The 11,999-nt window shown below is 39.7% G+C and overlaps 1 protein-coding gene across 2 annotated transcripts; it reads left to right on the top strand.

Moving 5' to 3' along the window:
- The first annotated feature begins 1,384 nt into the window (after positions 1-1,384).
- LOC119010303 (muscarinic acetylcholine receptor M3-like) lies at positions 1,385-8,034 on the top strand. Of its 2 annotated transcripts, XM_037082340.1 has the most exons (6): positions 1,385-1,405; positions 1,868-1,977; positions 2,269-2,441; positions 3,871-4,166; positions 4,914-5,650; positions 5,813-8,034. In XM_037082340.1, the coding sequence occupies exons 2-6, from the start codon at positions 1,884-1,886 to the stop codon at positions 6,307-6,309; spliced, it is 1,797 nt and encodes a 598-aa protein (XP_036938235.1). In that variant the 5' UTR covers positions 1,385-1,405; positions 1,868-1,883; the 3' UTR covers positions 6,310-8,034. The 2 variants fall into 2 exon arrangements, with proteins under 2 accessions (XP_036938235.1, XP_036938236.1); XM_037082341.1 differs by lacking the exons at positions 1,385-1,405; positions 1,868-1,977; positions 2,269-2,441 and adding an exon at positions 3,373-3,419.
- Positions 8,035-11,999: the final 3,965 nt, after the last annotated feature.

Below are 11,999 nucleotides of genomic sequence, written 5' to 3'. Positions count from 1 at the left end.
ATGCAGCTTGTTGTGGAGTTTTTTGTAAGCGTTTGTTACAATTTGATGTCTGCAAAAATGGTATTGGGCTTACAACAGACTGGGAGGGTTGTGGAATGCTCCAAAAGCACCTGTTTGGAACATTCCACAGGTAAACAGGTTCATTGGTAACAAGTGATCATGATTTGGTATAAAAGGGGCATCCTAGAAAGGCTCAGTCATTTACAAGCAAAGATGGAATGAAGTTTGTAAATAACTGCATGGACAATGTTGGAACATTGCAAGAAATGTAGGTAATATATGCCATCAACAATCTATAATATCATGAAACAAACACGAGAATTATGAGAAATATCTGCATGTAACCAAATAAACACTGACTGCCAGTGTCCTTTGACTGAAGTGGAAAATGTGCTGTTTCATGCACTCGTTTCATTAAACCATTAAAGTTTTAACACAGGGTCCTGTACAAACTCAGAAACATAATTACATGAAATAAACATATACAGTAAGCTTGTAAATGTAATTATTTTATTACAGTATCTTAATAACTTATAACATTCCCACTGTTGATAACTCTGCCACTACCTTTCCTGTCAGATCACCTAACTGCTGCACCTGCTCCATCTTTATTTTCATCTCATGACACTTTGTTGTGAATTGGCACTAGACCAATTCAACCAGTTCTTTAACTGGGACAGCCCAGTAATAGCCAGTAAACGGAACATCTACATTTTTTCAGCAGTTCTCTGAAACTGCCAGTACTCCAAAGTTGCCCACTTCCTTTTGGTGACTACTTTTTGTTTTGCCTTTTCTATCTGTATTTGCCTTACCTGTGAAGTGTCATGGAATTGTTTTTGGCCTCAACATCGTGTGACAATGTCAAAGTTAATTTCTTTTACCAAACAACTTGCCTCATTCATTCTTTGTAAAACACAGTTGAATTCAACTCAACATAATCAAAATAAAACTCACTAAACAGTCTTGGTTTTTCTTTCCTCAATCAGCTCTGGTTTATTCTGAAATAAATCCTCAGTTAGAGGATTCAGAGAGTAAGAGGTAATATACTCCTGCTCCTTATTCAGTTTTTTCACCGCTGATGCCAACTCTCTTTCTCACCTCTGTCCTGTATCCCTTATCATCTGTTGGTCTTGTAGGCTGTGTTCAGTCCCAGTCTGCTAAGCCCGATTGAGCTGTGCCCAGTTAATGGCGGTGACTCACCTTGTCAGAGGTTGCAGTGTGCACAAACTCCTGTCAGCCCCATAAGGGCCACTTAGCCCACGGCTAATGCTGCTATTTACCAACAGCAGCTAGTACCTTCAGCCAAAGACAGCTACATTAAAGGGATATCCCGGTGTAAATTTAATCCATGGTCTAATCGACTCACAGGGCTTCCCTGCACAGAGCACGCTGTTGCAGGAGAGTGGTGAGCTGCGTTCTCTTTTCAGTAGAAATCCGGCAAAACTAGCAGATGTTTGATGCCTTGAACTATGTGCTGGGACCCTGTTTGTACTGTTGCTGAAGTTTGGAGCTGTTCTGAGCATTATTTGTGGCTATGAGTGACTTTTTGATGGCTGTTTCTTGGTTGGAGGCATAGACTGCAGTGTATTGTTATCGTGCGGTCTTTTCAGAGGTTGCTAAAACTACATAAGCTAGCGGTCCAAAAACTTGATCTCACAAGGGGGGATCTTACTCTGTGTCACGGTGTGTTAGACCATGGATTAAACTTATGAATCTTCCGTTAAAGAATATAGTGACCAGCAGTAAGTGTTTATGCTGCCTCCTATAGCTTTAGAGCTACCTTGAATTATGGCCATTTCTTACAAATTACACCTTTTAAACATTTTTTTTTTCATTTGAAAATCTATTTCCTCTTCTTTTCTTCCAGCTGCCCATTGGTCATCATGAACCTGACCTCCAGCTCGGATTTAATTCACTTCCTCAGCAACACTTCTCCTGGTGATGATACCACTATCATAGCCAAGCCTGCCATCTTAGGTACCGTCTACAGAGCTTTGTATCTTTGTAACAACTAAGTAATGAATAATTTGTAAAGTTGTGTGCACATTTTGAATTATCTCTGTAAAAGCAGCAACATCCTTTGGGGTATGTTGGGAATGTTAGGAAATTTAAGTAGACCTGCTTTATATTAAAACTATCATGAGGTTACTTCTATTGTGATTTGGCACTGTATGATGATATATATAAAATATAATTTGTAGTGACTTAACTTGATGTAGTGCCCTCAATTGCGGCTTTAAAACAATACTTGTTTCTCCACATCTTCAGGTGGCTCATACCAGGAGCTGGCCATATTATCAGACAGTGTTGGTGGGTGGAAGCAGTATAACACAAGTCATGGCTCACGGCAAGGAGGAAACTTCACTGATTCGCCAGCTAACAGGACATTAATGCTGCCAGCAGAGGAGTTTGACCCATTAGGAGGACATACTATCTGGCAGGTATTGTGACATACGCCATAATGGAGGAGTTTTAGAGATGTAGAAATGTTAGTGATTGACATATCATATAGCTAACTGCTATAGTTTTGCCACCTTAATTTGCAGATATTAGACATGTACACTTCAGGTTGAAATCACTCATGTACAGAGCTGGCGGGGTAGTTTTATAGCCTAACTGTGTAAATTCCATGGCTTCAGTAGCGACCAAACAAACATTCAGCTACACTCTTCACATGGCTGCTCCAAAGCTCCGGGGAATTTATGGCTCATTTGAACCAGTTGCTTATTTTTGGTGTTCCAAAATCATTTTGCATCTATGGAAAGCTCAGAGAGATTTTGTCAAAGACTCATCTAAATTAATTAATGACTTAATTATTTTTAAGTACTTCCCTAAGAGGTTAAATTCCATCTATCCATCCATCCATCCATCCATCCATCCACCCACTAAAATCAACCCAAGAGAAGCTGACTGTAGACGTGCAACTGGCTGATTAAGAGAATCACCTGCATCTGTTTGAGTGTAAATTCAATCCAGAATTGACCCTTTTAGGACAGTTGCTTTAACAGCACTTAATTTCAAAATACTTGACTTCTTCTTGACATGTTCTTATAAAATCATTGAATGTTAGTTTCATCTAAACCTAAAAGGGATAGTTTTAAAATATAAAAATTCCAGCATAATGTTACTTATTGTCCAGGGCACTGAAATATCCTTCAGTACAAGTAAAGCATTATTTAAAGGGGCAATGTGTACAATATGGCTAGAATTTTAGGTTATCACATTATTAACAGAATTTGATAAACATAAGTTATGACGTTATGTCAAAAATGTCTACATACTGTGTTGCAGAGATGTCTTCTGAAGTATACTTACCAGCTGCTAACCAGCTAGCCAAGTCTTGTAATACCACTTTGAATCCCAAGAGGTGGACTCAAAAATGTGCAATGGATGTAGGAGCAAGAGGGTCAAAGTTAAAGGTACACTGTCATGATGAAATAATCTGATAGTCCCCCATAGTTTTGGCTTAGAGATCCTGATCAGACCTGCTGTAAATCACTTCCATACAGTACCCATGATGAAAAATTACCCCAAAAGTGATATTTTAAGAAATACATACAAATGCCTGTAGATGCTAGAATTCAATAGCGACTTTTGCAAGTGTTAAGAAATTGTCTTATTGTCTGCTACCTTTTTTATGCATTATAGTGTTCCAGTATTGAACTAAGAACAACAATACTTTTAATCAGCGTAGTAGTGCTGATTTGAAAGATACCCTACACCAGTTTCTGAACGCAAACACTAAACTTGGATTGCTTTTTGAGGTTTACAGTGATTATCAAAAAAAAAACATAGTAGTAGAGTATATTCATTATTGTAATGGACTTAACCACTGTCTGCGGTTTTCTCTTCTCACTTCTTCATCTTCAGGTCATCATAATTGTCTTCCTCACTGGATCTCTTTCTCTTGTCACTGTTGTTGGCAACATCCTTGTGCTGGTGTCGTTCAAGATCAATAAGGCACTGAAGACAGTGAACAACTACTACCTGCTGAGCCTTGCATTTGCTGACCTAACCATTGGCACACTGTCAATGAACCTGTATACCACCTACATCATCATGGACCAGTGGGCTCTGGGGCCAGTGGTCTGTGACTTGTGGCTTGCAATAGACTACGTTGCCAGTAATGCCTCAGTCATGAACCTGCTTGTCATCAGCTTTGACAGGTAGACAAACATGATCTATATATTATGTATTAACTTAAACAAATCTCTTTGAAGCCGCTGCCATGTATTGTTGGTATAACCTTCATGAGAAAACCAATACGATACAATAAACAGGTCAACTGTGGATGCTGATATTTACTATAGGGCTAAGTGGAGGTGCATTTTATTATGATTGTGCAGTGTTCTAACACTGAATGGTTCAGAGTATCCAGATCACAAAGACCGTACATACACACATCAGCCACAACTTTGAAACCTCTGACAGGTTAGTAATTAATAACTTTAATAATCTAATTACAAAGGAGTATTCTAAACCTAAATGACTGAACATCTGTTGGACATGCCAGAAGAAGTCTGATCCATGGAAGCCCCACCTTGCAACCCACAGAACTCCACTGCCAACACTCTGGTGCCAGACATCACAGAACATCCCCAGAGGTACTTTGTCCATGCCTTGATGGGGGCAGTACCACTGGGGAGTGCTGTTCTCATAAGAAGTTGAGCTTTCTCTGCAACAGTGTTGGGGAAGCTTATCAAGTCTCATCATGACCCAATGTTTCTACCTGTCAGTGGTTTAAATGTTGTTGCTCATATTTATCTGTTTCCCTGTGGTATCATGATGGTATCACACCAATGTTAAAGTTCATTGCGTAGAATCTTTACTAAATATGACTGTTAATGGCAAGAAAATGATGTAGTAGTTATTCTGTATATCACATTTTTCATCTTTCTTTCTGTTCCTCATAGGTATTTCTCTGTGACCAGACCTTTGACCTACCGGGCCAAGCGTACGACCAAGCGGGCCATGACCATGATTGGATTAGCCTGGTCCATATCTTTCATTCTCTGGGCTCCAGCTATCTTGTTTTGGCAGTACATTGTGGGTGAGCGGACAGTCCAGCCTAAAGAGTGCTACATCCAGTTCTTGACAGAGCCCATCATTACGTTCTGCACTGCTATTGCTGCATTCTACTTGCCGGTAACTATTATGGCATTCCTGTTTTGGAAGATGTATCAGGAGACAGAGAAGCGTGCTAAAGATATACAAGGTCTCAAGGGATCTGGGTCAGGCAACAAACCAAGTCAAGCTCAGAATCAAGCCAGTGGTGGTGCAAGAGCTGGTGGAGAAGATGCCAATAACAGCCAGAGAGAGTCGTCAGCAATGGTACGCCAAATGAGTTCTCAAAGCTGCAGCAGCTCTGAACTAAACCAACTGGCTTCAGAGACAGACAACAAAGACAATGCCAATATACCAGGAGGACTAGCGAGCAGCAGAAGATGCGGAGTGTGTTGCTTCCGCTTTTCATCACTGTTGCCAGGTCGCCATGCATCCAAGAGGTCTGTGAACACCACAACAACTACGGTGGACGAGGCGGAACAGAGCAGCTGTGACAGCTTTAACAACAATGAAGTTGATGCCTCTGGGGACAAGTCAGGTTCAGAAGAGGAAGCTGATGGTGCAGGCCCATCAAGGCCTCCAACAGGTCGGCCATAACCTTACTAAGTGGTATTGTTTGCATGATATAATGTATACAAAATAATCTATCTATCTATCTATCTATCTATCTATCTATCTATCTATCTATCTATCTATCTATCTATCTATCTATCTATCTATCTATCTATCTATCTATCTATCTATCTAGATTGTAAGAAGTCTGGGATGAAGAAAAATAAGAGTAAACAACGATCATCATCCAACAAGAGTCCAAAAGGATCACAGTCAGCCGACCAATCACCTGCAGCCATCACCATGAAAGATGCAGCAATGGCCAAACGCTTTGCCTCTAAGGCCAAGACAGAGATCAACAAGCGTAAAAATGAAAAAAAGGCAAACGAAAAGAAAGCAGCTCGGACCCTGAGCGCTATCCTCTTTGCCTTCATTACGACGTGGTTACCGTACAACATTATGGTGTTGGTCAACACTTTCTGTCAGGACTGCATCCCAGAAACATTATGGGCGCTCGGCTACTGGTTGTGTTATGTTAACAGCACAGTCAACCCCATGTGCTATGCCCTGTGTAACAAGACCTTCCGGACAACTTTCAGGGACATTTTGATGTGCCAGTGGAATCAAAAGAAGAACAAGCCTCAATTTCAACAGAGGAAGGCTGTGGCTTTCAAGAAAAAAGACCCAATGTAGAGTGACAAATTATTGGATGGATCTGTATTTAAAGATACATTTCCTGATTTGTGTTCAGAGTTGGAATGCAGCATACACTCCTAAAATTTCAGGGAAAAGATCCTGAATTTAATTTGCAAAACAAGTTCTGGCCTTATAGGAAGTTTTGCCAAGCTAGCAGAGGTGCTCAAACCAGGTCTGTTACGCTGAATCCAAATATCCACCCTCCACACATGCAGACTACTACTAGTCTGCAAGGTTAATTTAAGCCACTGATAGACAGGCCTAAGCAAAATGACCAAAGTACATCTCAATTACCTTCCATCCCTCTCCATCACTGACAGGCAGACGGCTGTCCTGAGTGTTCACAAAACCAAGTCCTCATCTGATTGGCTGGCTTTGTTGGTTGCATTCTATATGCTTGATTTGAACTCACAAAGTAGCTCTCATAAAGTCTACTTTTGGTGGCTGTAGTATTTCAGATGAACACACCAACCTCTTCAGCCCCTCTCCTGGGCTTCTGCTACTGTTTTTGGGGTCAGTCATCCTCCTGGGCCATTATTCGCTGCAAGGGTGTATCTGCGGTGGGGTTCCCTGCCGCTGTTCCATTGCCCGGCCTGTCTCTTCTCTATGAGACCAGGAGACACTGAAACTGCAACAGCCATAGTGATGATGTGTTTACTATGGCTCAACTCTGCCACTGGCTGTTTGTCTTTTCAAATCAACCGCAGCAAAAACACAAGAACAAACCATAATAATGTGTCAGTTACGCTGACAGAAATTTTTTTGCCCAAGTACTGCCTGTCCTCAGCTGTCCTCCTGTGCCACATCCCCCACTTGACGTGACAGTTTGCTGGACAACCAGAAAGTGGGAGGGATGTCAGTGGGCCGTAATGAATTTATTGTTTGATCAATCCACAAACAAGACAAGAATTTGCAATCTAGCTGGCTCATTCCCTGTTCATCAAAGCGCTCTTCGAACCACAGAGCATTTTTGTGGTTAAGAACATTAACTTGAAGGATGTACGAGCCTTGTGGGATTGTTTGTCTAAATCAAAGCAACCCGCTTCTTGTTTGTTTTTTAATACTGATATTACCAGAAGAATTTGGAGCTCAGTTTATATATGCCATTGAGCCTTTTTTTATGTAAGAGATTTGAAGTAGGGTATCTAAATTTCTGTGTTCAGTGAAAATAAATATATTGAAAATGACCTATGAAAATGCAGTTCAAAGTATATAGTTCCCAGTAAAGAATAAAAACAGCTTCTGGCTTCTGATAATAGCTGTAGTTACTGAACTACTAGGCATGACTTTTTGTTTTATATAATTAGAATGAATGCTTATGAAAGATTTGATGGCCTGCTTTCTCTCTATTTAATTAAATAATTTAATGATAACCCAAATGTTATAACATATAGTCAGTATCCAATTTATGGGCTAAACCTACTTAACATATTCATTAAAAATTGTATTATCTTTATGGTCATTTTGGAGGTCATAGTTTGTGCTTCTCTTGAATTGTATTGTGTTCTTTTGAGTGTTTCTAATACTTATAATCCCAGCCTCATCACAACTAGGGTGCATTAGATTTGTTTTAAGCCAGGTTTAACAAATAAACTGTCATGCAGTAACCTGTTGTGACTTCCAATGTGTTGTCACTGGATTAATGTTCTAGATCATTTTCGAGTATAGAAACCACCAATGAGGACAGCACGGATGTGTGTTGATACCTTGGTCGAGACAGGAGATCAGTAATGAATGATTATTATTCAGTAATATAGTATTTGACTAAAGCTGCTCACAGCAATATTTGTCCAATGAAAAAACACAGCACTGTGTGGCACTGACTCTTATGCCCTTTGTTTGTCAGTACATTTGTGTAAATACTATAGGATAATAATGTGAATGCTTGGTGCACCGTTGGAATAATGCCACAGCTACTGCATGCATATTATGACCCAGTGCGGCATTGTTCATTATTTACAAAACATACCATGACAATTCTCTGTTCTGTCAGTTATAACACGAGGAATACTTGCTTACTTAAAGGGGCAATGATTGGGTTATGGCCAGTACTTTAGTTTAAAACACTGTTCTAGAGTGTGAGGAAACAACAGTGGTGATGTCTTTTGTGATGTGTGGCAGAGATCAAATCAAATCAAATCAATTTTACTTATAAAGCCCAAAATAGCATCCTCTATCCTTAGATTCAAGTGAGGAAAAACTTGCCATGTCGATGGAGAAAAAAAGACCCTTTTAACTGGGTAAAAAAAAAAAAAAAAAGATGGAGGAACCTCAGGAAGAGTCACAGAGGAGCGATAACTCTTCCAAGATGGACGGATAGGCAATAGATGTCGCGTGTACAGAAAACAACAAACAAATCACAGTTTACATGTTACATTGACAGAATAGCTGATACAAATGATAATATATGTAAAGTGTGTGGATCCAGATGTCGACTGAGCAGGACGAGGCATCGCCAAGAGGTGCCTGAGCCACATGACCTCCTGTCCACCCTGGTGACCTGGGAGAGGGCAGGCCACAAGATAATTAGTAATGGACAGAGAGAGCAGAATTAAGAGGCATCCAAAATTTACAGAAATAAAGATATAAGGAGATAGTGAAACAGAGGTGAGTAATGGTCCAGCAGAGTGTGATAATCTGGAGGCAGCAGGAGCCAGGAGAGGTAGATGGTCCCAGGGGCCCATGGTCCATCAGAAGGGGGCCTAAATGAACGAGAAGAGGTGGAGGATGATGAGGAGGAAGCTGCAGAGAGTGTAGAGAGCGACACATCTTGCAGCGTGTAGGAACAGAAAACAAAATCAGAATAAACAGATTGTTTCTCATCGGCAGGACATTGTCAATTCTAATATTAATAGTATTGGAATTAAAATTGTCCAGCCCACGAGAAACAATTCCTATAGTATAGGAACTCATTGAGATGAAGCTAGCAGTCCAAATCAACGACTAATTCAAGGCTAAGTCAATGAAGTGAGTGTTGAGTTTAGATTTAAAGGTGACTGTCTGATGTTATTCCAGAGGAAGGGGGCCTGATAGGTCATCTTATCAAAGTAATGTCTCTGTCTAGCGGGGGCAGTGACATCGCATCGCACTTTTATCTGAAATCTGTGGCAGGAAGTTTTCTGTCATCCATTTCTTCACTTAGGTCTTAGTTTGTGATTTGAGATTCATCATCAGCTTTTATGAGCACATACAGCTGAGTGTCGACTGCATAGCAGTGGAAATGTATTCCATAACTCTGTGAGCTGTGTTCAGGGTCAGTGATTGGATTAAATAAGTAAAAACTGTATGTTTTTAATTTGTTTCCACACACCAATGACCAAACTGTGCTCTCCCTCTGACTATCCAGTAATTAAATATTTTGAAAAGGCAGCGCTTAATGTATACATCCCATCCATCCTTGGTATAGTACAGTAGTTAGTTAAAGTTTTTATATTCAACGAGCCATCTGTAGATTAAATCACCACCAGTGAAATAAAAGTCCTCTCATCTTTGTTGAAGTTTCCCGTTCTGAGAATAAAGACCCTTGTTTTGCCAGATGACATCAAACAGTACAGGACATCCTCTCTGATCAACCTCTGCTGTTTTTCCACTGACATAAATATGAGAATATTTTGGAGAGTTACGTACTGCTGTGAGATAATAGATACATGGTTAAAAAAGTGTGAATACGTTGCATGTGTGTGTTTATGAATGTTAAAGGCTCCCTGTGGAGTTCTAGACCTCTAATAGCGCCACAGAGCCGTTCTGTGATGAATGTGTCCCTGTTGGTGACCAATATGCAGCAATTCACCAACAAAGATAACTAAGGAGAGGACTGCTAGCAAGTAAACACGGATGTTAACAATAATGTTGTATGAGGATGAACATGTGCTTGGCAAATTCAAGATTCACACAATGTGTTTTTGTAAGAAACACGGAATTCAGACACAACTTTGGTTTGTTTACAAGAAAACTCCACAGGGTGCCTTTAGTTAATGTGTACAACTCAACTCTGTAAAAAATATAATTTTTTGCATTGATGTTCACATGTAAATATGAGTTGAAGAGCAATAAAAAATGAAATGTATATGCTTTAACATGTTTACCCATGACTGTTGAGAATTCTTTTAAAAAGGTTCTGACATGTGTAACACTGCTGCAACTCTCTGTGATAATGGTGCAATATCGCCATCAAGTGGCTTTAAGAGCAAACTGCCAAATTCAGTTGTCAAACTGATAATTTTATGGCTGCTGATTTTGCCATATACACCACACTGCAGATTTATCATGTAGAGGAAAGAGGTCATAAAGGCAAAACAGTGAAACACAATTGTATCTTCTTTCTTTGGTAGAGGTTCTACCAGCAACGGACTAACAAGAAAAGGCTGGATGGGTTCTTGAGTTCTTGCTAAGGTAGCAACAAAATGAGTCCATGTTACAAAACCCCTCCCAGAAAAATAGTTTATGATCCACTGTCCTCCAGCTCTGACTTTACACTTTCATGCACCATACATGATCCACAGCCTCAAGTTGGGCAGTCTTGATCTTATCCAATCCAATCCAACTTTATTTGTTAAGCACTTTAATACAACCACAGTGCTATACAGAGGAATAAATAAGACATTATAAATAAAGGACGTAACAGCTCACATGAGGCGCAAAATTACATAAATACAGCAATAAATTAAAAGACACAGAACATGAGTAAAAGTAATAGCCACACAATAAAAAGCAATCAAAATGAGAAATTAATCAAGTAAACAATGTTGACATCTTACTAGGTGTCAAAAGCCTCGGAGAAGAGATGGGTTTTAAGAAGTGATTTGAAAACAGACAGAGATGAGGCCTGTTTAACATGCAGAGGCAGATCATTCCATAATTCAGGAGCCGACACAGCAAAAGCACGGTCCCCTCTGAGTGTCTGCTTGGGTTTAGGCACACTCAGGAGCAAGTGTCCACAACGATATTTTTGAACTGAAATGTAATATTCAATTGAGTATTATAGAGTAATATCAACAGATACAACAGATATATGTTTAGCTCTAATATCCACTTTGGTAGCTATGGTCTTGAAAGTATTTCCATGATGAAAGGAGTTTCTGTCTAAATCTGCATTTCCCTGACAACAGAGTGTGACAACAGAGCAAACTCCCTCTGCCAAGGACGATCATGAGATGTAATCAAAAACAAATACTGTGATGACAAGACATATGTCATTAAAAATCTAGGAACAGTAAGTATTATGTACTTTAAACCCTTGTTGATGATCCTGTTTGTAATTAAGGAAAGGAACAGTTCACCTAAAAATAGAAATGGAAATGATCTGTCCCCCCCATGTCAGTTGAAAATGATTATCCTAAACAACTTAAGTAGATGGGGATGGGGAACAAAAATAAAAAAAACACCAGATGTCTCTATACAGCTTGTTCAGCATAATCCAAGTCTACAGAAGTTGAAAATATCAAATTTTTTACACCCCTTTTATACAAAAAATGTCCACTGTAGCTATAAGCTAAAAACATTAGCACTCACCAAGTCTGACTTGGCTGCGTGAGCTTGACCACGTGTCCCAGGTCGAAATACTGTATTTTCTAATCAGTTTGGGATGTCAGGGCTCCCAGAGGCTTGGTTTACGCCAGATGAGCTGTATGGAGACGTTTTATGTTTTTTGTTTTGTTTGTTTATTCAGTTGTCTTTCACATTTATCC

The sequence above is a fragment of the Acanthopagrus latus genome, chromosome 20 (genome assembly GCF_904848185.1).
Source record: "Acanthopagrus latus isolate v.2019 chromosome 20, fAcaLat1.1, whole genome shotgun sequence".
In the NCBI taxonomy this organism is placed as follows: Eukaryota; Metazoa; Chordata; class Actinopteri; order Spariformes; family Sparidae; genus Acanthopagrus; species Acanthopagrus latus.
This window is presented reverse-complemented; position numbering and strand designations above follow the sequence as displayed.